General features: G+C 44.6%; 1 protein-coding gene across 4 annotated transcripts in view; it reads left to right on the plus strand.

Annotated features, from left to right (window-relative positions):
- Positions 1-24,069, plus strand: part of stard8 (StAR-related lipid transfer (START) domain containing 8) — a 46,141-nt gene that overhangs the window by 15,245 nt on the left and 6,827 nt on the right. For 2 of the 4 annotated variants that reach the window (XM_031571995.2, XM_031571993.2), the window contains 8 exons: positions 11,159-11,230; positions 13,243-13,324; positions 18,521-18,584; positions 18,923-20,217; positions 20,772-20,948; positions 22,621-22,780; positions 23,004-23,202; positions 23,410-23,620. In XM_031571995.2, coding sequence (XP_031427855.1) covers positions 11,159-11,230; positions 13,243-13,324; positions 18,521-18,584; positions 18,923-20,217; positions 20,772-20,948; positions 22,621-22,780; positions 23,004-23,202; positions 23,410-23,620 — 2,260 coding nt within the window. Of the gene's footprint in view, positions 1-356; positions 843-11,158; positions 11,231-13,242; positions 13,325-18,520; positions 18,585-18,922; positions 20,218-20,771; positions 20,949-22,620; positions 22,781-23,003; positions 23,203-23,409; positions 23,621-24,069 lie in introns of those variants that run through there. The other 2 variants (XM_012823005.3, XM_031571994.2) reach the window with 2 other exon arrangements.

The following is a 24,069-nucleotide window of genomic DNA, read 5'->3' on the forward strand; positions in this document are numbered from 1 at the left end:
GGAATGGGTCAAGGTGGTTTAGGTTAGTAAAAACATTTGATGGTTTGAAGTCATTAGTTCACTGTACCTTACTTTCCTTACTGGCAGAAAGAAAGAAAACCCTGAAAATGATGCTTAGTTTCTTATAAAACCTTCTCTAGCTCAGAATACTTCAAGGTGAGCGTAGGAATGTCAGGAGACACTTTACCTTTACACGCTTTACCTTTTATTGAGCCTCTTCAGTTTCTTTAACTTCCATAACCTCTTAACGTGTGTAATTCAGTCTTGTCACGTGAATGTTAATGAGAAAAGCTGACAACTTTTTATTTGCTCATTTTTTACTTGCTTGTAGATTTTGTTTCCTTAAAATTTGGCCCATTTGAACCTCCTGGCTCTCCCCCCTCCCTTCTAAAGTGGTTTGGTCTTCCTGCTGGGAGTTGGGAGGAGGGGGTGGTGGTAATTGAGGTGGGACATTTGTTGAGGAACCAGATGGTGGTCCGCTTGAATGGGAGCAGGAAGGGCAGTGTTTTTTTCTCTCTCTGAAGGTTGCCCCCTAGCCTGTGAACAACTCCAGTACCACAGCTCAGTACGTACTTAACACTCATAGTCTGCACCATCCCCGCTTTTTGAAGGGACATTGGTTTGGTTCAGGAATCTGTCGACTCTCTCCTTGCCTCTCCCTTTCTTCGGATCTGACTGGAATTTGGTTTGTGGAGCTCTGGGACAATTACCAATGGAATCTGGGAGTTGGGAACACCGAGAAGTCATCGTTTCCTGAGTTTGGACTTCATGCCTTGAGTTGGTATTGAGCAGTGCTCTCATGAGTGAAGGGGATAAGTTTCAGAAGCTCTTGGGGAAGAATGGTGAGTTACTGACTGCTCTCCTTTCCTGAACTTTACTCTGTACTTTTCAATCCTTTTTAACAAGTATATGGTAATTCTACACCAGTCAAAAAATCAAACATAATTGCTTACTCTTTGATAAATATGAGGGGAAAATGATAGTAACTAAGAGACTTGGGTTGTGATTGGGTGAAATGTAGTAACTTAAAGCTTCCTATGATTTCTTGAAATGAACGTTTCAAAGAAGCAGTGGGGTAAACATCGCACTGTGAGAACAAAGCGTATTTCAGATAAAAGCACTTTAAAGACTATGCCTCGCTTTTGTACCTGCTTTTATGAATATCTATATGTACATGATGTTAATGAATATTCCTTTAACCCAGAACAACTTAAGAACAGTTGGGATTTTGCATGTTGAAGTATGTAGTTATTATAAGTTATTGTCTTTGTGTTGGAATGCCACAAGGATTTTCAGGGCTATCCTCTCTACTCACTTTAACCTCCCTGGTACTTTGTTAGCAGTTTCTTTCATGCAGACCAGAAAAAAAAAAACCTGTACGTCACAGCATCCTGACGGGTGAAGTGCCTGTTAAGGCTGCCTCCAGGCCTGTGGTTGTGTTCCTCAGAACAGACCTTGACCATTTTCAGTTGACATTTGCTACTGACCCTGAGCCAGTGGGTGGACCAAGCTCCCACAGGCCAGAGGGAATGTGCTCTTTGAACCTGTATCTGATGTCACAGCACGCGTCTGGGCTGGTTAGAGTGTTAATCAAGGAGAAATGTACAGTGGGGCTCATGCGCACTGCTGGCCGTGGGCACGAAGGAATCAAAGGCTGCTATTGTAAGGGGCCAGGGTCTTAGCAGTGCTGCTGGGTTTGAGACAAAAGCAGCTATACAACCAGGAGGAACAATGGCCATTATTCAGCCTGGAAAAGAGTGAGCGTCCAAACAGGGATTTGAGATCACAGAAAGGGAACATATCCTCCCTAAGAATCGCTCCCTTACAAACACGCACATACACACACACACATATATATATATACACACACACACACACACACACACACACACAGCATATTATGTGTATATGTTGGGATGTGTGCTGATGGGTGTTTTCGGAATGCTTTGTGTGTTGTGTTCCATCTGCGTCTTTTTGCGAGTGGGTTATTTTGGTAAGTGAGTTCACAGCAAGTGCCGTTTTGCAAACAGTTTTTCCTCAGCGTCTTTTGCTTTCTACTGATATCGTACACTTCTCCGGCTCTCTGTTCTCTTTGAGGCCTTCACAGCTTGCATTCATTTGTCGTTTGTCGTCGGACCAATAACACAAGCAAAATGGAGTCATCTTGTCCTGACTTGTCTTTGCTGGTGCAAAGAGAGATGGTTTGTTTCGAAGCTGCACCGCAGGGATTCAATCTGTGTTAGATGTGATAAGTAGTTTTAATAAGCCAGAGGTGTGAGTACATGAGTGTGAGGAAGGCAAATCATGATGGAACAGGGGTGGTCGAGGAACCCACTGGATGGCAGGTCAAAAACATGTACTCATTTCCCCCTTGGCTTGGGGAAGCGAGAAAAAAAGCACACTCACACTCTACAAACACACTAAGCACACACACAGACACACTTTCACGCGCTGTTGATCACTTCTTCCCAAATGGAGTGATCCATGTTGTGTCAGACCATTTGCTCTCAACAAACCTTCAAGCAGTAGTCAACACACTGTCCCCTCCTCCTCTCCCTTCCCTTCCCTTCCCTAGCTCTGACAAGTAAATAGAGTACACACTCCCTGTATGTGTGTGTGTTCGAATATTTAATTATCACCTCTATCCGGTGACGTTCAGTTAAACCACGCTTGAGCCTGTTGATTAAAGCGACGAACCGTCCCTGTGTACTCCCGTGGATCAGCACAGGGTTAACCAGCCTTCTTTTCATTCTCATCCACTGGAGCCAAGGATGCTATCTGCATCTATTAGTGTCTTCCCGAGAGATGCACAGTAATCTGCTTTCACCACAAAGGCAGTTTTAATCAGTATCCCAGTTACGGACGAATATGGAGATATCAAAGACTTTATACTGCACTGCATAACACTGTTAATAGCCTATTAAGCCCCATACCAGTGTAATGGTTATCGTAGACCCACACACCGATTTTCATTTCATACATTTTCAGCCCATGTAACCTCTGCTCATGTAGTCCTGGCTTGCCCAGCATTTAACACTACCCACAAATTAACCCCAGCAGGCCTCCACTGAAGAGGTTTGTGCTGGGGGACATTTTAATAAGCAGACAGCAGTCTTCAACTGCCTCTGGCATTTTGGGGCAAAGGTTAGATTGAAGAAGTCTTCCCTTTACCGTGTAAGAGAACAACTCTTTCTCTCTCTTTCGTTCTGTCTCCAGCTGTCTCCATGTGTGTGATTACAGGGCAGTGCTGGTGAATCAGAGGGTGAGGGGAACTTTGAAAGGTTGTGAGACTGACCCAGTTTTAAGTGAAAATATGGGTTGTCAAAGCTAGCTACCGAAGACCACGACATGTTGCTGGCTTTTAAAAAATATTTCTGTGAAAATGTGCCAAACCTCTATTGATGGAAGTGTTTGGTTCGGGTCAGAGTATTAGGAACCACGTGAGAGCTGAAAGTGGAGCCATTTGCATTGCTCTTAAGCAGTCCATAATGCATGTGGACATGGTTACACTCAACCTGCCCTGCAAGATCAGGCCCTTTTTAAAATTTCAACAGGCTATTTCACACTGGATGTGAAATTAGCATACATTACATACATATATTAAAACCATGTGTGTCATGTATGAATGTATTCATGCATGTATTATGCATTTCTCTCTCTCTTCTCTTTCTCTCTGGGAGTGTGTTTTCCTTGGAGCCTTACAGCGACAGGGAGGAGCTGGAAAGGGAAGAGAGATGGGAAGGAAACGGGGCTTCCTTTGAGAGATGATTGTGCATACAGGCACAGAGTAATGCCATTCTCCATTGGAGAGAAGTCTCAATGAGTCTGTGTGTGTGTGTGTGTGTGTTTGTTTGTTTGTTTGTTTGTGTACACTATCACTTTTGTTGGTACAACTGGAACTCCACAGATGAAATTGTTCATTTTGAGATTTAAACGTAACCCTTAGTGTAAAACTTAAGTCTTTACGTAAACAGGCACACCTTTCCTCCAATCACTTCCTGTAACTGCAAATGTAACCTGATACTACCTGGACTGCACCCCTGACCTGGGCCACAAAACCCTTAAGTCTCTTTTGTTCTTATTCTTTTACCTCTTTTTCCTCTGATGGATCTATGACCTCTAGGCAGAGGTCCCCTCCACAGATGCAGCAAACTCTTTTCATACAGCAACGATGCAAGAGCCTGTGTAAGATTTCTCGTTAGCGAAGAACTGTGCACAACTAACCGAGTAAATACATTCACGAGCAAAGCACGAGAAATGGAACCTTGCTAGCTCACACACAATCGGAGCAACGAAGCAGGTCAGCGCCGACTTGCAAAATCTGCAAAGAGAATAAAGGAGCAGATCTGCACCTTGAGAACATGGCTCATCGGAATCGCCAGAGCAGCACGCCAGCGCACCCCTTTTCCCACAATAACTGGGCATATCTAGGTACCGTAGCATAATCGTTTACATGGCTAAGCATCAGACTGCTTCGTCATTGTTCATGTACTGTTTTGATCATGGTACTTTATTGTTGCGGTATGTGTTCATGGTTAGGTTATTGGGTAGCTGGCTTCACCACACCATACTCAAGTTGATGTTAGTTATGCCTCAGACAGATGCCTTTGTCTTGCATGTAAACGAACTGTCCTCTCGGAGGGGAGACTCAGAGCTCCTGCTTCACATACTCCTTTGTTTCTGACCCAACACATGTGTTCACCACCGCGCACATGCAGAACATACCAAGGCAGAACAAAGAAACATACACACATTCTTTCTGGCACGCACCTGACGTGCACATTGGTGCTGCACGCTTGCACACACTCACTCACACACACACATACACGTCTTTAGTTCATTAGTTTAGATTTTCCCATAACTTTAGGGTTGTCAGAATGACATATTATTTTTCTATTAACTACTCAAAATGATATTAAAAATATATATGCACTCTATGATGCCCCTTGGCCCCATATTTCACTGTGTATTGCACAATTACACAACCACAATTATTTGGCGCACTTCCACAGAGCCAGTGGCTCTACCTTATTCTGGTCTTCCATGTGAAGATGGTACCATTGTAATGGTAAACTGGCTTGTAAAGTGTGAAATTGCTCATCTTTGCATCTGATTTCCCTTGGGTCCCACTGTATAGGCATATGCCATATGTTTTGAAAATGAAGGGATTCAAAAATATACAGTACCAGTCAAAAGTTTGGACACACTTTCCCATTCAATTGAATGGGAAATTGGGTCCAAACTTCTGACTGGTACTGTATATTTATATATATATATATATAATATATATATAACTGGGTGAAAGCATTTCTGAGGTTAGGGTGTTTAATGTATTCTCATTGCCTGGAGCTACCTGCGAGCTACCACCTCCTTGGGTAGTTGTAACCTGTTGTGTGGGCCATGCCCGCCAATTTTCTGCCAACCTCTCCTCACACTCGCTGAGGGTTTAACTGTTCCAATAACGAGGCACGTTTTACAACACACCTAGCATGTGCTCCACAAGGAGTTCAAGTTTTCTGCTTGGTATTGCAAAGTTTGTACAGTGTACAGTCTTCTCTATCTCTGTCTTTGAAGAGATAAGCACAAGGAACATCTTTCTCAAAAAGTGATCCTATGCGTAGCAATTGGGACTGAAGACTGAAAGTATAGGCCTGCAATCTTCACAGTATACAGTGTGTGTTGCATTTTCCACAGTATACCCATGAAATCCAGCATGTTGTCCCGTGCTGTAATTCTCTAATAACTCTCAGACTCTCGGGATACTTTGATTGGCCTGCCGACCTCAGGTTTTTCTTCCTGTTTCAAACCGTTCCAGCCTCCATGATGGAAGGCCTCATGTCAATTAGCGTGGTCTATTTCCTACACTGAACTGAAGTCACTTGAATTTCTATGCAGGCGGCTCATGTTGGATTCATTGTTAGTTTAAAGTTTGATGTAGCGGCAGAGTGGTCCTCTCAGTTTTAATGAATGTTTTCTGTTTATTTGCCCCCACAAGTGCACTACTGCAAGGACTTCATAAATATGAATGTACACTTTCATTATCATCATATACCATCACTTTGCATCCAGGAAAGGAAAAAAGTGAGACAGAGAGGAGATTTTTATACAACAAAATGACAAAGCTACAACTGAGGATGTATTGAGTCATGTTGAGTCATTGGAAATCGGTTGTAAATTCCGTTGTAAAGACGAGTTTTATTAAAAGAAGGCTGTTCTTTAAATATGGCCAGATGGAAGATGAAGTGAAGGGAGAGGGGGGCACAAATTGGAGTTCTGGGGAGGCTTACGATCTGTGTAGCTGATAAAATGTTGAATGCACCGCAGTGACCTTGCCTGCAAGGAGACTTGCCAGACAAATGTCACAGTAGCAGTAGCAGTGTGGATTGGAGACCAGCGTCTTAATCAAAAGGTGCTACTTTGAAAATCTACTCTGGTCACACATTTTATCTCTAGACCTTTTATCTGCATTCCTACCTGTATTTTTTTTAATAATTACAAATAACTATATTGACATATAATAGTTTATCCTTGCTGCTTTTTTAGAAATGTTCTACAATAGCCACTAAGACCCTCTCGCAGTTAAATATTACTGCTGGCACACCTTACATTTACCTTACAGCTGCCAGAGCAAAGACATTATTTCCAGTCTCTGACTCACTGACTGACTCACTTTTAAATAAGACTATGAAAAAGTTAATGGGGTCATTATATGCAACATCTCAGCTATTTATATAATATAATATCTCACCTGTACTACTGTTTAAGAGATACATTCATGCTCTGGCTTTTAGTTTGGTGAAGCAGTAGGTACATGAATGGTGTTGAGAAGTTGGAAGAACTCCAAACCTATTGCCCTAAGCAAAACTAACCCCTGATGCGGTGTCATTCATGAACGGTTACCTAATTGCGTATTTCCTTTAAAGGCTGCAGAAGTGATTTCCATGAGAAGGTAATGACAAACTGAGTAATATTTTGAACCCATGTATGCTATTACTGCAAATTGTGCAAACGGTCTCTAACGGCTGCAAACCTTTGGACTGTAATTTTGCTGCGATGAAGAGCAGCGGCCCAATTAATTCACCACTGCAGAATAGTTTTCTGCAATTGGAATATTATGATGTATGCAATGACTAAAATGTTAACTCCATCTCATTAACCTCCAGTTAATGGAAGGTTGCTTAGTGCTAATATAATTTATTTCTGAGAACAAACTGAGAAAATAATTTTGCTTATGTTAGCCGCCACGATCAGATGGAGAGCTGGTGCTGTAGAAATAAGTTCTTGTGGCACGTTTGCAGAAGGTTGTCGGTACAGATATCTCAATGGCTCCGCTAAGCTCCTGCCTATCTATCTGTAACAAACAAGAAGCCCCTCAAGATGCTGCTTGCCAATGTCTAGGAGAGAACTGTTTTTTCACATCCCCCACAGTGAATGATACCTTTTTCAAACCTAATGTCTAATAACAACGAATTTTGTTTGTTAAAGTGAGGATTCACTCCATGATCCGAAGAAGAACAATATGCCATTAGTGCATACCGGCATTGTGGTTGGAACCCCTTTAATCAATGACCTAGAAGAATCATCCATGAAGACGTCTGAATGGCCTTTCTCGTAACAACAGTTTTTGTGTCTTCAAAAGCATTACGTTATGTGTCTCGGCTCAGCCCTCAGATGTTTTCAGGGTTATGAGTTTTCTTTCACAAAGTAACTAGAGATGCATTTCCGCAACAAAGTGTGAAGTGTGATCGCTAAACAGCAGCAGCAACATCTGCCCAGCAGATGACAGGTTATATAGCCCTAACACGTGAGCATACAGCACACAGTAGGCTTTATGATTAATAAAACTGTATTCGAAATGAGTTAGTAATATCATTTGTGCATTTATTGTGTGCTATAAACTACATCATTTACCCAGATTAAGGAAAGAAATATCATCTGCCCATTTATTAAGTTCAAGGTCTAAAGCATTAAAAGACTAAAGCATTACCAAATTTGACCCATCCTCCGTACATTCGGTGTAAAGAATATCAGTGATGGGTAACATACATTTTTTGCTTTGAAACCCGGTCAAAGACTTACCACTGTACCACTAACACTGAATTATCTTGGTATGTCACATAGGGGGAAATCTCTGATAACAGCCAGATATGTGAACTTAGTGGCATGGTTGAAATGAAAGATCAGGATCACAGTTTAGGAAAAATCCTTGGTGGTACTTTTCCAAACAAAATCCGCCTGGGTGATGTTACTAGTTCTAAGACCATGGGCTTGATATGAAAAAAAAAAAAATTTAGTGTTCAAGAAAGTGAGTATTACAGAATTAAAAGAGGACCTTTTAGTTGTTTTATCTTATAAAACTGTGCTTATCATTACAACAGAACAAATCCTACTGTGGTGTTTTGGATGGAAGTGTGTCCACGATTTGGTGGGCAGTAAAAATAGTCAAAACCATTGACATAAAAGAGGATGGCCAGTATTTCCCACACTATTCTGGCTTCTGTTTTCGTTTTGCAGTGTCTATCGCTTCTTCCAGTTGTACATATTGTAGTGTGCCATGAGTCAATCTCTTTACTTATTTATTTATTTAGCTTGAAGTCTAAGTCAAGGACAAACAACCAGTATTCAGTAGTATGTGCACGTAGAGGGTGAAAGTCCCTAAAAGGAATTCGGAGGAAAGGCGGCCCGGCCCGTTCAGTGGAGTCTGGGGCCATCCCCTATTCTGATGACCGAAATCCAAAGACTTCCTGTTTATTTTGGAGAGGCAGATGGAGGTGAAGTTGGAGGCAATGAGGAAGGGAGGAAGGGAGGAAGGGAGAGGGTGGAGGGGTTGGGGGAGCAGGGGTGGACTTGTGTGGGCTGGTCAGTTTGGGGCTTTCCATCCTCTGTCGAGAGGGAGAGGGAGATGGCTATTCACAGGAGAATAAAGGAGAATTCTATCTGATTTATTTATTATGTATGAGAGCCAGACCAGAGTCACAAACAACAGCAATTCAATTTGGTTTTGTTTGTCTCAAGTTTGAAGGGCCTCTCCAACAGGCGGGTAGTCTGAGCTCTCAGGCCCCCAGCTAGGGCTGATTACCCTGCAGTGAGCTCTGTTGGAGGAGGAGGAGAAGGCCGCCAGGCTCACGGAGGGAAGTGCTGCTACAGCTTTGGGAGTCTGGGACTTGAGGAATGTCGTAAAGGGGAGGTGGTGTGTGTGTGGTTGCAAATAGAATGTCAGTATATTGCTGTGGAAGTGTGTCTATGTATTCAATAATGTAGTAATAGTCTATATTATTAGGATTACTTCAGTTTGAATGTGTGCAGCAGTTACACATGCTGGTTTTTGCTAGCAAGAGCAGTAGAACTGCATGTGACTCGCAACAAATGCTTTTCAAAGAGGTTTTGCAAAGTACATGTTTATTTGCTGTCAGTTATGCGAGGCGGTGGAAGTATCCTTATCCTTGTCATCTGGGTACCTGACGGTTCATTAAGGCATTGGTACATTAAGGCATAATGCCTTCAGGAACGCTTGAACTAGTCATGATGTTACATCATCAGGAGGCAATGAAGTGAATATGCTCAATGGCTTTCTTTAGGGGATAGGGTATTCAGTATGTGTCTTTCCTGGACCTGGCAGTATATATGATTGATAGTGGGCGCTATGTTTCCCCACCAGTGTATCATTGTTCTGGTAATATAGTTCTATGGTAATTGGATTGCAAATTGCCCTTCTTATATGTCTGTTTGCATAATACTGATGGTCTGCAAGATCCATACAGTAATTTGCTCTGGGTGTCTTTACATTAGCAGAGTGTCAAGTCTATTGTTTGCATAATACTGAGGGTCTGCAAGGTCCATTCAGTAATTTGCTCTGGGTGTCTTTACATTAGCAGAGTGTCAAGTCTATTCTATAGCATAAGAGAGATGTGCAGCTATAAAATTACACTGAATGAAGTGTTGACTGGAGGTGACAAAATGCGAGCGTTTATTTATTTACGCTCACAATGCAATCATAGAGAGGCTATCATGAATGCCATTGAAAGCCATGGGACGGGTTTTCTCCCTCCCCTCTCTCTCCTAATTCTCACTGAGCCCCTCATTGGGCCATGTCAGATTAAAAACTAATTTCCATAATAATCAGAGGAAGGCATTAGCTGTCAAAGTGAGGTTTGCGTCGGGCTGTAATCTTGGGACGCCTATGGACATCCCCTCTCCTTATCTGAGGGATTGGCTCATCAAAGATGTTTCCGCTGCAATTTTCCCTTTGGATACAGAAATGAATGCTTTGCCATAGGGCCCCAATCAACCCTGGGATAATGCAGCACAAGAGCCCTCTCAAACCGGTTGTTCCACCTCCGCAAGGATGCGTAGTAGCACTGAAGACCCACTCACACACACACACAAACACACGTTAAAGGAAACTTTACAGCTCAAATATCGATTGCTCCAGAAAAATCTATTTAGTTTGAGTGGATATGAGTAGTGTACCTAATCAGTTTTAACCTGTGGGTGGGCTTACATTGACATGGATAATAGGAGGGTTCAGTATTGAACCTTTTTCACTTGTTTGTCTTTGCAGACCACAACAACACCATCTTTCACGATAGCACACCACTCAGTAGTTCTCTTTGTTATTCCAAGTTTCTTAGTTGTCGTGTGCGTTTGTTTCAGTCGGAACCCAGAAAAACGTGCTGGTACTATCCTCTGCTGGCAGCAGAACTCGGGGCAAACACTGCCGCGCCAGCTGGCCGTGGTCATCCACAGATGCCCGCTGGATGAGCCTCGGTGGCCCCGGGGCCCCGCAGTGCGCCACTGCAGCCCGCTGAGCACATCTCATTAGCCTTGTAATCACAAACCTGCTCTCCCTGTGGAGACTGACACCGGTGCGCAGAGGCTGTGCGGAGAGAGATGGATGAGACGGAGAGATGTGGCTGAATTTCACAGCTGTTGTTCCTCAGGTGGCTCTGATGAGAACTTCAGAGCGTGTGTGTGTGTGTGTGTGTGTGTGTGTGTGTGTGTGTGTGTGTGTGTGTGTGTGTGTGTGTGTGTGTGAGTGAGAGAGACACAGACAGAGATTGTGTGTGAATGGTGGTATGAAAGATTGTATGTTTGTGAATGGGAGAGAAACGAAGTACCCATGAATTAATTTTTTTCTCTCTTTTCCTTTTTTTTACAGAATTGGAGGCTAAGGAGGCCTGTGACTGGTTACGGGCAGCCGGGTTTCCCCAGTATGTGCAGCTATACGAAGGTAACTCATTTTTACCCTCCCAATTCTCTCTTCCTCTCTCTTTCTCTCTCTCTATCACTACCTCTTTGGAGTGTAGACTTCGGGCCAGTGAAGTATAGCATCCAACAGCAGACATGGTCAGTAATCCTGCATGACAGCACTGCAGCTTAGTGTGATGGGAAATGGAATGGACTAAAGGCTCTGCATCTCTCCCATTTTCCAGTCTATCTATTTTTTTGCTCACTCTTTCTTTCTTTCTTTCTCTCTCTCTCTTTCTCTCTCTTTCTTTCTTTCATTCATTCATTCATTCATTCATTCATTCTTTCTTTTCTTCATCCCCTCTCTTTTCTTGTCACTCACTTTCCTCCCTTCCTTTTGGGGGCTGTGGGGTTGTTGCCAGGTGAATGGAGGGAGGGAGGGAGCCGTGGTTCTGTCACTGCCAGAGGGCTAATCTTTGATAGCAGAGGTTTTCCTCAGTGGGTTGGAGAGATGCGGACAAGTGGCCAGATGGTCTGGATCCCTGTAGAGGCATGACCCAGCATAATGCACTTCTGCTAGTACCCCCTCACGCCAGTCAAAAATGGGCAAAGCCAAAAATCAGAGCCGATGTTGTTTGAACCGCCGCCATAACAAAGCTGATTTTGTTTGGTTGTTTATGGATCTGTTCATTTTCTGTCAGCTCTTTGCCCAGCGTTGCATGCAAGGATTATGGCTTGAGCTGGTCATGGCTTGCGTAGCATCAACATTTAACAGTCAAGCCCTTAGACCAAACGCAAGACTTGTTCGATACCTGTTTAGTTCCTTCCTATGTGCAGCATACAGCTAATTGTAGGTACGGCGACACAGCCATGCATCTGTACCTATCCACATCTAACCAGCCAGTGCCAGGGCTTGAGGAGGTTGAAGTCCATAAATATCCCTGCTCCATCTCTGACCTGGCTGGTTTGAGAGCCAAGCAAATCTCCTGTTAAATTACTAGCGGTATGTCGGCTTACACCGACACGCGGCCAAGAGCAAGCGAGGTGAGAGGGGAATTGAACTCTTGCTTTCATGTGGGGGTAAAACAAAATCGAAGTTAAGACAGAAGCCGGGCTGTCTTGTACATATTCGGGCACCTCGCCAACTCTCGAGCAAGAGAGAGGGAGAGAGAGAAAGAACATCAAGGGGGTCTTAAGAGGCTGCCATCCTTCGGTAACCTTGCTGTTGTAATTCCCGGCGTGCTGGATGCTGATCTGGCGAGTGTGGCGATCGTTTGAACACATAAACAGTTTAGATAATGAAGTTGAGTATTAAGATCAATTAGATTTCAATCTAACACTGTTAATTATTACCATAAAGCATTGCCTATGACTTCAGTCATATCAGTTAGGCCCTACAAAGTTTTTTTTTTTAAGTGGTGTTTGTCTCTCTACTGGAAGGGGAAGCAGGCTGAGACAAAAGAGGGAAATGTGACGTTTGAGGAATGCGGTGAGGCCCTGCGGGCTGTCCACTCCAGATCCGCACACCTGGCAACCACAGCGTGCCCCAATCCAACTGGCACGCTTTGTGTTTTTGAAAGTTGTCTGCAATCACACCTGGTCGCCAGATCTGTGGCAAGCCTTTGACACTGCCATCATGCCGATCATGTGGCGAAAGTGCCTTTGTCTCGGCATAAAGTGGAAGGGAAGGAGAGGGGGGGGGGGGGGGGGGGTAGGGCATTGTTAGTGTGGCCCCCGGCATCACTCCGACTTGTTTGTGATTGTGAAAGGTGCCAAGGGGGAGCGTGATGCGCAAAGGACACCTGCGTTTGACAGGCTGTGCCAAACAGCAGCTTTAACTGAAAGGCGGTATGACATCTCATTATTACAGAAAAGCTTGTGCACCTTGTCATTTCTTTCTTTTAGCACTTCTCATTCCATGTCTTGAATCTTTCTCTGTTTCCTTTAATTGTTGTTGGTTTTAATTGTTTGTTTTTGTTAATATATATTTACAACCTGCATTCTCTGCTTTTTTTGTCTCACAGTCAATTATTCTCTCTTTTGTTTAATTTGCAGCCGCGCATTTCCCCATTGACATTGCCTCTGTCAGAAAGGATCATGGATTCCTGGACCAGGACTCCCTCAAATCCCTCTGCAGGTAATCCTGGGTGCAGTGAGATGTTTCACAGGGGTTTATTATTGGCACTTTGCTCTCTTCAGGGAAGGGGCTACTCAGGTGGGAAGTTTGCCATTCATTCCTCCAGACCAGCAGTGGGCTGGACGGGGGAAGAAGAGCCATGATCAGGGCATCACTACTAATGGACTATCAGCATTCTGTCTCACTCTTACTGATTCTCTCTTTCTCTCTCTCTCTCCCTCCCTCTCTCACTGATTCTCTCTCTCCCTCCCTCCCTCCCTTCCTTCCTCTGTACCTCCCTGTCCCTCTCTTTCTCTCTCTCCCTCCCTCACCATCTCCTGGATTCTCAGTCTCTCGTTCTGCATCTTTATAAAAGAAGCACAGCACAAAGCATAGAACCTGAGGCAGGTAATGAGATATTCCATGCGTATAACGGATGCTCTTGAACTGCAGTTGGAGAGGCGACTAGGAAGGGCAGAGAGAAAGAGAGGTGGTAGTTGGGGGTAAGGGGAGGGTGGAAGGGGGTTGAGAATGAGAAGGAGGGTGTGGAATGACAACATTTCCAATACCATTGTCCAGTAGCTCAGAGGCTAAAGTGGATGTTGCGCTTAATGATGAGGGTTTAGCTGGAGCATCTTCAGCACTGAAGACCTGTCATCCTGAATTGCATTCAAGACCATGAGTTCTTTTTTGTGTTGTCAGTATAACTTGCAGTGCCTCAACCCTGATGGCACATGATGATTAGGAATTTCAAATATCCTATCAATCACTAGCGTGGCCTAAGCACTTATTATCTCCAATTGAAAATGTATTGTTACGAGCCAGCTCAAGGCACGAAACAAGCAGGGGAGGCCACGCAGAATTTAGGATAATAATAATAATAATATATTTATTAATGATTTACAAGTTTATATAGTTATCTAATAATTATAGCAAACGTGTGGTGAAGATCAGTGTTGTGAAGAGAAACAAAAGATGTAATGTAAAGTCAGGTAAATGGTAATATAAACAAACAACGACGATAATCCAAAACCAACGACACTCCAAAACCAACGACAATCCAAATCCAATCTCTATCCAAATCCAACGACCAACCCAACGCTCTCCCGACTGCCATTTGATCAGGGCTTTTGTAGCCCAACCAATCATGGGTTACACCTGGGCTAAACATGCTTCCCATTACCTGCTAAGGAAACAGAGACAGAACAGGCATGCAAATATCATGGGGCGGGGCCAAGACCCGCCAGGGTCGTAACAGTATATATTTGTTGCAATGTTTCAAAATGTACTCTTGTAAATACATGCATGTGTATATATGGTTGCTCCTGAAACCAAGGATGTAGTCTAAAAGCTAAACTAGAAGGGAAGTTGGAGAAGCAAGACCTCTGCTGAGGCCAAATGCCCTATCTCGCAATGTTAACAAAAAGGAAAAATAATTTGTGCATCTTCCCCCGTGATTTTGATCCGCTGCAAAATTCATATGGGTTCTTCCTTGGCCCCTGCTACACCCCTCCAACAGGTTGAATGAAAATCAGCCTGGCAGTTTTTATGTAATCCTGGTGACAAACAAACAAACAAACCGAACTGAAAACATAACCTCCTTGGCGGAGGTTAAAAAAGATAGGTCATAAATGTATGTAATGGGTAACACGACTATTTGGATACGCTGTCTACAGAGATTTAACAGATGGGTCAAGTTCAAGTTCAGTCTGTGTAATTCACCTTATCACCTTAACCAAACCCAACCCATATCAACAGATAGTTTGTTTATAATCTGAGCATCTGTAGATTGTCTATAGGGGGACCATCCAAATAAAGTGTGACCTTTTAGTGAGACATTTATCTGCCTTTTGTAGGGTAAAATGGACACAGATGTAATTGTGAGTGGTTAGTGGTAATTTACACTTTGAAGGTGAGATATTACAAGACTTACCTGGCACTACTCCTCAGGACTGCAGATTTGATAGTTGCTAGTTCATTTATTTAGCTTTAGTTGTTCTTTACATTACTTTAATTTGCTTATACTGCAAAAGCTTTCAGAGTTCTTAAAGAAAATCCATTTTTTCATGCACCTTAATGAACCTAAAGACTTTTTTCATGCACCTTGACCACCTTCATGACCTAATCCATTTTCCTGATTGACTTACATTACGGATTTGCGAATTATGGGAAGCAGATAATCAAATTTATGAAGGCTGACCAGTGGAACCGCAAGATTATCGTTCAGCCCTGGTCAGTAGTGCTATTTAAGACACCCATTTCATCCATGACCTTAAGACCTTATGACCTTAAGATAGCCTGTAGTTTAATAGGTTGTAATGTGTACCTCCTGTCCTACCTATGCCGTTTCTCAGTCAGCCGCAGTGCCAAGATTTTAATATGCGTTGGGTCCTTGTCAGACAGCAACAAAAGAGCTGATGACAGGAGCCCATTGTTAATGTATTCTTTCATCAAAGCAACTTTAAAATACATGAAAGGAAAAGTGCAGAAGTCAGGTTTCTGGGGGGGGGCAGATGTAACTGTTGTTGAGTAATTGCTCCTGGTTTTTAATTAATTCTCTTTATATGAGTCTTGAGAGGGATCAGTGTTGGGGGGGGGTGGGGGGGGAGGAGATTCAGGACACTTCAATAGCTTTTCTACGATAAATGGGTGTAAGAAACCATAAACAATGCAGGCATTCACAGAAAATAGACTATAATAGGACATCTTTTGTCTTCCAACACAAAAACAAGCTATACATTAGAAAATCTGGCCAACCAAGTAATACTTCATGCAACAGTAAGGAAGAACATCTAGAAGGACCCCTAGAAGGATACTCTTAATCTCTCTTACCCAGCCACCCAGCCACCCCCCGCCCCCCTCCGCTACCTCTGTCTGTAGGTCTCTTTCTTATCTTCTCTTTCCTTCTCTACCCCTTTTTGTTTGTATTTGTGGGTTTGATGTGTTGCCTCTGAGTTACATTTACCCTACCAGGTAATCAGACACGTGCTTTGTCCTGGGTCGGGCATCATACCCAATATGCCTACCCCCTGCAGCAGATAATCTAATGCCATATCAAAAAGTGACAGAGTGAAACTGGAGAATATGCTCTTCCTGATGATGGGCATCTTTTTTCACTGACCACATATAATAACATTATGCATCAGTGATGAGTTCAGTGAGCTCACTCCCCGTGCAGCTATCAGCTCTCTGCAGAAGGAAATTCTAATCAGTCCCTACCATTCGTAAACCTTAGCAAATCAGATCACACATTGTCTGCATACAATAAAATGGTCAAAAATTATATTTTCTTTCTCCTCTAAAAACAGTCCTTAGCCCACAGCAAGCGTAAGGTTTTCCATAACCCTCCCTTTGTGTCTGCCCCCCTTGACAAAACTGCTCAGTAGCTACATTTAAATGTAGATTTTGGATCAAGGGCTATATATATATTTAATTCATAAATGGGATTGGTTCTGGTTCCCTTTCAGAGAAGTGTCACCTGGCAGAGATTGAACAAAATAGTTCAGAGGCAGTCTCAAAACAGACAGAGCGTTGCACTCTTCACGCCGCTCACACACTCCAATGGAGCCCTTAGCCACCAGCCTCTCTTGCTCTCCTTCTCTCTCACTGACTAGCTTCTCTTTCTTTCTTTTATGTTTTCTTTTTTTTGCTCATCCTTTTTCCCCCCTCTCTTTTTCCTTCGTTCCATTCATTCCTATTCAGCCTATGTATTTCCTCTCAGTTGTTCTCCCCCTCCCCTCCCCTCCTTTTACACTAGATCTTCTCTCCTAATGCCCCACGTGCTAGCTCTTCCTCTAGCTCTTCTCTCCCCGTGCCCCATGTGCCAGCTCTTCCCCTAGCTCTTCCTCTAACTCTTCTTCCCCATGTCCCATGTGCTAGCTCTTCCTCTCGCCCTTCCTCTAACTCTTCTCTCCCCATGCCCCATGTGCTAGCTCTTCCTATAGCTCTTCCTCTAGCTCTTCTCTGCCCATGCCCCATGTGCCAGCTCTTCCTCTAACTCTTCTTCCCCATGCCCCATGTACTAGCTCTTCCTCTGAGCTTGACTTTAGAAGAAGCTTTTTGGATGTTTCTGACTGATGTATAAATGGATGATTCCGAGCAGGGAAATCTGCCTGTTGACACACACTCGTTCGGAGACGTGGTCTGTGACCAAGATAAGACACAAACATTCACACAGTCTGACAAAGTCTTAAGCTGCTTGTGCCCGGTGGGACCTTTTTCACAGTTTTGGCTGTGTGTTTGGCAAGGGCAGGCAAGTAATCCTGGTGGTTTTCATCCCCCTAGAAGATCCCACCTGCATGTAAACTCAAAGTAACACACTCCCACAAGGAACAATGTGGTTGTGAGATAGCACTGCTTGTAAGCACACACACACACAAACACACAAACAGAGAGAGGGAGACCGATGAGGATAATGGTTTTACTGGAGCCCATGGGCTAGCTGAGTCATTTCTCTTTAAAGCGTAGAGGATTGCATTTTGGTATATGAGCATGCAAGCATGGGGGCCTTTTCTTCTAAAATTTCTCTTTCCATTTCTGTACCCCCCTTCCCCCCCTTCCCTTCATGTGTGTGTGTGTGTTTTTTGTATAATTAGCTAAGAGATTTAGTCCTTTTCCTTTTACTGATTTGGATTTGGACACCAAATCAAACATTGAAGTGTATTTTGTCTCGAATCTGGCACCGTGCCCAATATACTTATGCCAGTTTGATACACTCCAAATGTCAATCAAAAACAGACTGGACTGGGGGAAGGGTGGTAGTCTCTCTATTGAAGAGATAAGGATTTGCTTTTTTCTATCCTCCCCAGAGTGAGTTGCATACAGAAACCCTGTGCGTGTCTGTTTTCAGTGGCAGTTATGATTCTATCAACAGTGAAGCTATCAGCTTTTAAGACAATGAAATCATATCTAGTCCCCGCCATTTTTGGAACATTAGTGACCACGTCGCAGCTTTACCTGTAAAAAGATGGTGTCTCATTTGGTGGCCGTTCACAGTCCATGCTGAGAAGTTTTACATGTTTTAAATTAGCCATTCAGTTATACAGAGATTATACATTTGCCAGGTGGCCATTGCATCACATTAAATCAGCAGAGGGACTCTTAATCTCATTGTTGGGGCAACACCTGTTCTCACAAAGGCAGACACACTCGGAGTTTATGTTATGTGATTAGTTTTCATATTTCTGTGTGTGTGTGTGTCTGTGTGTTTCTCAATAGGAGGCTGACGACACTAAACAAGTGTGCTGCCATGAGACTGGAGGTTCACTTTCAGCGCAAGCAGGTAGGTGAGGCGGGACTGTTTGGGTCATTGGTCAGACTAGCTATGTGTGACATGCATAGCCAAACTGACAGATACAACTTATGTCACCAATATTCTGTAGGATTTGTTACCCAGTCCTCTCAATTACCTTTTTTTTTAATTAGTTTGCTCTCAGCTGACCTTATATGTCGGCTTTAAATCCTTTAAGTGTGTGTGTGTGTGTGTGTGTGTGTGTCTGTCTGTGTCTGTCTGTGTTTATGTGTAATATTCTGGTCATACTTGTTCTCTTCGTGTGCTTGTTGGTGTGGGTTATTGCATATTTTGCATGAGTGTGTATTCTGTGTTGGTATGCCATGCAGAGTGAGGACTCGGAGGAGGATGACGTGTGTGCAATCAGCGACCGGTGGGCTTTCCAGCGCGAGAGCAAAACCTGGTCACGTCTTCGGCCGCTCTCCCCAGGCTCTCCTGGCGACGGAGTCGGCGCCCCACTCCGACCTCTAAGGGCATCGGCCAGTAGTGAGAGCGTGCTGAGCGACTTCAGCAACCTGGAGGTCACCTCAGTCACTTCTGCGACCTCGGCGCTGAGCGATAGCAGCCTGAGCGTTGAGAGTGCGCGTGAGACCAGCCCATCAGATGGGGCGACTGCCTTCTGCAGTGGCGTTGCAGTGGCAGCCGACGCCCACCAGGACGCAGACGGCGAGGAGGAGGAGAAGCAGAGGGCGGTGTCACCGGCGAGGGAGAAGCCCAAAAGATGCTCGCGGTCCTTCTTCCGGAGGATGGAGTCGCTGAGAAGAAAGGACCAGGAACGGGATGCGGTTGACATGGCAACAGTGGCGACGATGCAACCGGAAGGTCTCCACTGCACCTCCAATGAGAGCCTGCCAGGGCTGAAGACCAAAGCAGGGAAGGCCCACACCATCTGCAGGAGCAGCCTCAGCCACAGCAAACTACGCGACTTCACATCCTGTGTTCCTCGCCGCACCTGCCTCTACCTGGAGGACTACCAGCTCGCCTGGGCCCGTCCCCAAGCCACAGACCGCATCGGGCCATTAAGGAATAGGCAGCAAGGAGGGCGGCTGGTCCACCTGCCCAAGGATCACAAGCCCGGAACGTTCCCCCACTCTCTGTCTATTGAAAGCCTGTGTCCCACCTCACTTGGGGATAGCGGCAACACGATTGGCTGGCCCGGAGAAGATGGTGACTTCTCAGTGGGGAGCATGAGCAGCCGCAGCGGCTCACAGGACTTCTCCAACGATGACTCCACGTTCCGGAAAAGGCGGAACTCCACGTCATCCATCGGCAGCGTTTATGACAACGTTCCAGAGGCCAGTGGAAGTTCAGAAGAGTTACTTAATCTGACTGGGGGTGAACAAACCTTGGATCTGGATGATATTCTTAGACAAGTTCATGGACTCCAGCACAACATTGACCAGTGGTCACGGCAGCTTGACAAGTCGCGCACGCAAGAGGACTCTGCCGTAGATACTACAATACCCAGTAGCCCAAACTTGGAGGAGCAGTCCATGTCGGACATGGGGACGACCATGAGTGACTATGACAGCACTGGAAACTCACTGAATGACGGCGACGGAGAGGGCGAGATGAGGGAGAGGAGGGATTCTGGTGTCGGAGCGTCACTCACCAGACCAAGCAGGTAAAAGGCAGACTGACTCAGGAATGGGTTTAGGAGTTAGGACCCTATTGAGATTCTACGTAATGATGCATTTCCAGAGTTGTCCGAACTCTCCACCCAACTGAGTGCAAAAGTGCTCCAGGGTTCAGTCAGTGATATCACACCTATTTTAGTATGCTCTGGGCCATTTTATTACATCACCAGTGTGCAATAAGCCAATAGAATCCACCGTCTTCACTTATCCAATTGCGCTCTCATTGCAGCTCAGTGACTCAGTGAAGAATTTCATCAGACAGATAGTCTGTCAGATTTAGCTGTCAATTCTAACTACGGTCCTGAAAATTGGCACTTCCTCAACTGGCATGAGTTTCCCTTTTCATTTTTGTGAAAAAATAATCATACCATCACATAGCTTTCAACCATGGCCAACACAGTTTCTTAAAAAGATCAAGCTTTTAATTAGAGGCCTATGAGGATGATTCACTTGGGATTAAGGGGATTTTTGGGGGTAGAAAAAGCATCCCAGTTGGTGTGGTGTCTTAATGAAATGTACACTCTCGTCTTGTGTGACCCAGCAGGAAGCTTCGCTGGCACAGCTTCCAGAACTCGCACCGTCCGAGCGTGACTGCCGCCTCCCTGGAGATCAACCGTCAGTCGGCTGCCCAGCTCAACCTGCTGCAAAAGCTCTCCCTGCTCCGCCTCACCGCCATCATGGAGAAGCACTGTGAGACCAGCAAGCACGGCTGGAACTGGTGAGAGCCGGCCCCCCCAACACACACACACACACACACACACACACACACACACAAACTCTGCCTCTCTCTTTCTCACACATACACGCATACACTGGTCCTCGCAAATATGCACATGAATGCATAGTATGCAGTCAAACAGACAAATACATACACACACACACACACACACACACACACACACACACACACACACACACACACACACACACACACACAAATGAATGAATGAGGTCAGATATGTGCTTATATATACACTCACACAAGTAGTGGGGGTGTTATCATTTAGCATGAAACAAACTGCACAAACAACAACATAAGAATAGTTCTTGCTGTTATTTAGAACAGTCTGAGGTCAAACTGTGCCATATTCAAGTTATTCTTGTGGTGTTGAAAATAAATATGCCATAAATCAACTCTGCCAATTCTCCCATCTCTCCCCGGAGCTTGAAGCATCACATCACCAGCAGGCTTGGAGAGTTTGAAAATGTATGAGATTTATCACGTGGTTACGAAACACGAAGCTAAGAGGAAAGAGAGTCAGACCCGATAATATCATGACTGACATGGCTGAAGGTCTTCCAGTCTTTAGTTAGTTTGTGTGTGTGTGTGTGGCCCAACAGCAAAAGGAGAATTAACAATGTCCTTCCGGGGTGTGGTGCACTGTCTTGGGGCTGCATAAGTAACCATGCTTTGGTGTGTTTCAACTGGTGTGTGTGTGCATGAGTGTAGTGTCTGTCTGTCTGTTTATGTGTGCACTGTCCGTTTGGCTGACACGGTTCTTAGGACTAATAGATGATTCATTTCTCTGCTGTGTACTCACAAAGAAAGCATTATCTTTCCTGCAGCTGTCATAGCCAACAGGAACTAGCACTCACTCACTCAAACACAAACACACACACACACACACACACACACACACACACACACACACACATACTTTCAAACACTGACATCAAAGATCTTAAAGCAGAATGAGTGAAATGGCAAATGGATCCCATTTTGGCAGGGTTCCGTTCACTTCTGGAATAGACAGCCCTTCAGTGCCTTCTCTTTTGTAATTCTAGCTAATTTAATTGTGGGGGACTTTTGCAGAGTGACGGACCATCACTAAAGCAAATGGACAGAACCTGAATATTCTTAGTGATAGTCTTCCTAAAAGCACCCATAGGCCTACTCTTTTGTTTGGTCATTTTTGTGGAATTTAAATTAACCTTTTGTATTTCAACCATCCCTCCTGGCTCTCACTAAATTGCTAGTGGAGGTGTTGGTATCCTGCCTTGCCTTGCCTTGTCTTTTGTTACAGCGAGATGCCTCTTGTTTTATAACGGCTTTAATTAAGGAAAAGATTCTCTGTCAGTCTGTGGCTGTAGACTCCAGAGTCTCCCAATACATGTAGTCCCTAAAGCTTTGAAATAATGAATGCACAGGTATGAGAGGTCCAACCAGGTATAAACACAGTGACTGGATTCCATATCGCATTGCCTTTCCTTGGGCGGAGAGATCTGCTTGAAATTCATAGGAAAGTTGATACTGTCTACTGTCAGAGCATCTGGTATTGCACAGAGTTGTTGGAAGTCTGCTACAATGGCAGACCGTGCCTCAGGTTTCTGTTTTGGATCTGTGAAAAGTGTTGATTGGTGTGCTGTGTGTCTGCTTGTGTCTCGGTCAGGGCGGTGCCCAAGTTCATGAAAAGGTCCAAGGTGCCGGACTACAGGGACAAACACGTGTTTGGCGTGCCGCCCATCGTCAACGTGCAGCGCACTGGTCAGCCTCTACCTCAGAGCATTCAACAGGCCATGAGATACCTACGCAGCCAGTGCCTGGGACAGGTACTGTACATGTCACTCCCTCTAACACACACACACGCAAACACACATACACCCTTTCACGTACAAAAATGCCTGAAGATGGACATGAACTTCAATTTGCACAGTACATCATCACACCCTGAGGATACAGTTTTTCACTGTCTGTTTCACTTTTTATATGGTGTTACTTTTAGTCATTTTGTTTTGTGTGTCTGCGTGTATCTTGTTTTATAACTTCTCTCAGGTGGGACTTTTCCGGAAGTCAGGCGTAAAATCCCGTATTCAGGCCCTGCGGCAATTAAACGAGAACTCCCCGGATCATGTGACCTACACGGGCCAATCAGCTTATGATGTGGCTGACCTCTTGAAACAGTACTTCAGGGACTTGCCAGAGCCTGTCCTCACTAGCAAGCTCACTGACACATTTCTGCAGATCTATCAATGTGAGTGTGTGTGTGTGTGTGTGTGTGTGCTGTGTTAGTGGAAGTAAATCGAAATCCTTTGGCCTCTGTGTCAAAATAGGAGAAGAGCTGACAACCTGCATCTTTGTGAACTCCTGTGTGTGTGTGTGTGTGTGTGTGTGTGTGTGTGTGTGTGTGTGTGTGTGTGTGTGTGTGTGTGTGTGTGTGTGTGTGTGTGTGTACACACAGGTGTCCCCAAAGAGCAGCGCTTGCAGGCGGCACAGGCAGCGGTTATTCTGTTGCCGGATGAAAACAGAGAGGTCCTACAGACCCTGCTCTACTTCCTCAGTGACATTGCCTCGGCACCAGCCAATCAGATGACTGCGGAGACCCTTGCTGTGTGCCTGGCCCCATCAATACTGCACCTTAATGTCTCCAAGAAAGATGGCAGCTCACCGCGGTAAGTGTGTTTGCCTGTGTTTGCGTTGTCAGTGATTAAACTGTGTGATTGTGTGTGTGTGATTTGGTGTATGCATGTGTGTGCATTTACATCCGTTTGTGTTTGAGTGATACAAATGTGTGTGTGTGTGTGTGAGAGCGATTTAATGATTGAGTGTGTGTCTGTATGTGTGTAAAAATGTATTTAGCTGTGTGTGTGGGTGTATGAGATGAGGGTATGTTTGTAAGTAATAGGGAGGCCTGCCAGACCATCTATACTAGAATTTCCCAAGTGCCCTCGCCTGCTGAAGCACCCAATCAACCTCAGATTGGCAATTTGTGTGTGTGTGTGTGTGTGTGTGTGTGTGTGTGTGTGTGTGTAGGTGTGTGAGCACCTCATGACCACACACTGCAAGTCCCTGAAGCTCACCTTATCTTCTTTCCTTAATTACCCAATTACACAATGTTCTC

Source organism: Clupea harengus, chromosome 8, assembly GCF_900700415.2.
Source record: "Clupea harengus chromosome 8, Ch_v2.0.2, whole genome shotgun sequence".
Taxonomy (NCBI): Eukaryota; Metazoa; Chordata; class Actinopteri; order Clupeiformes; family Clupeidae; genus Clupea; species Clupea harengus.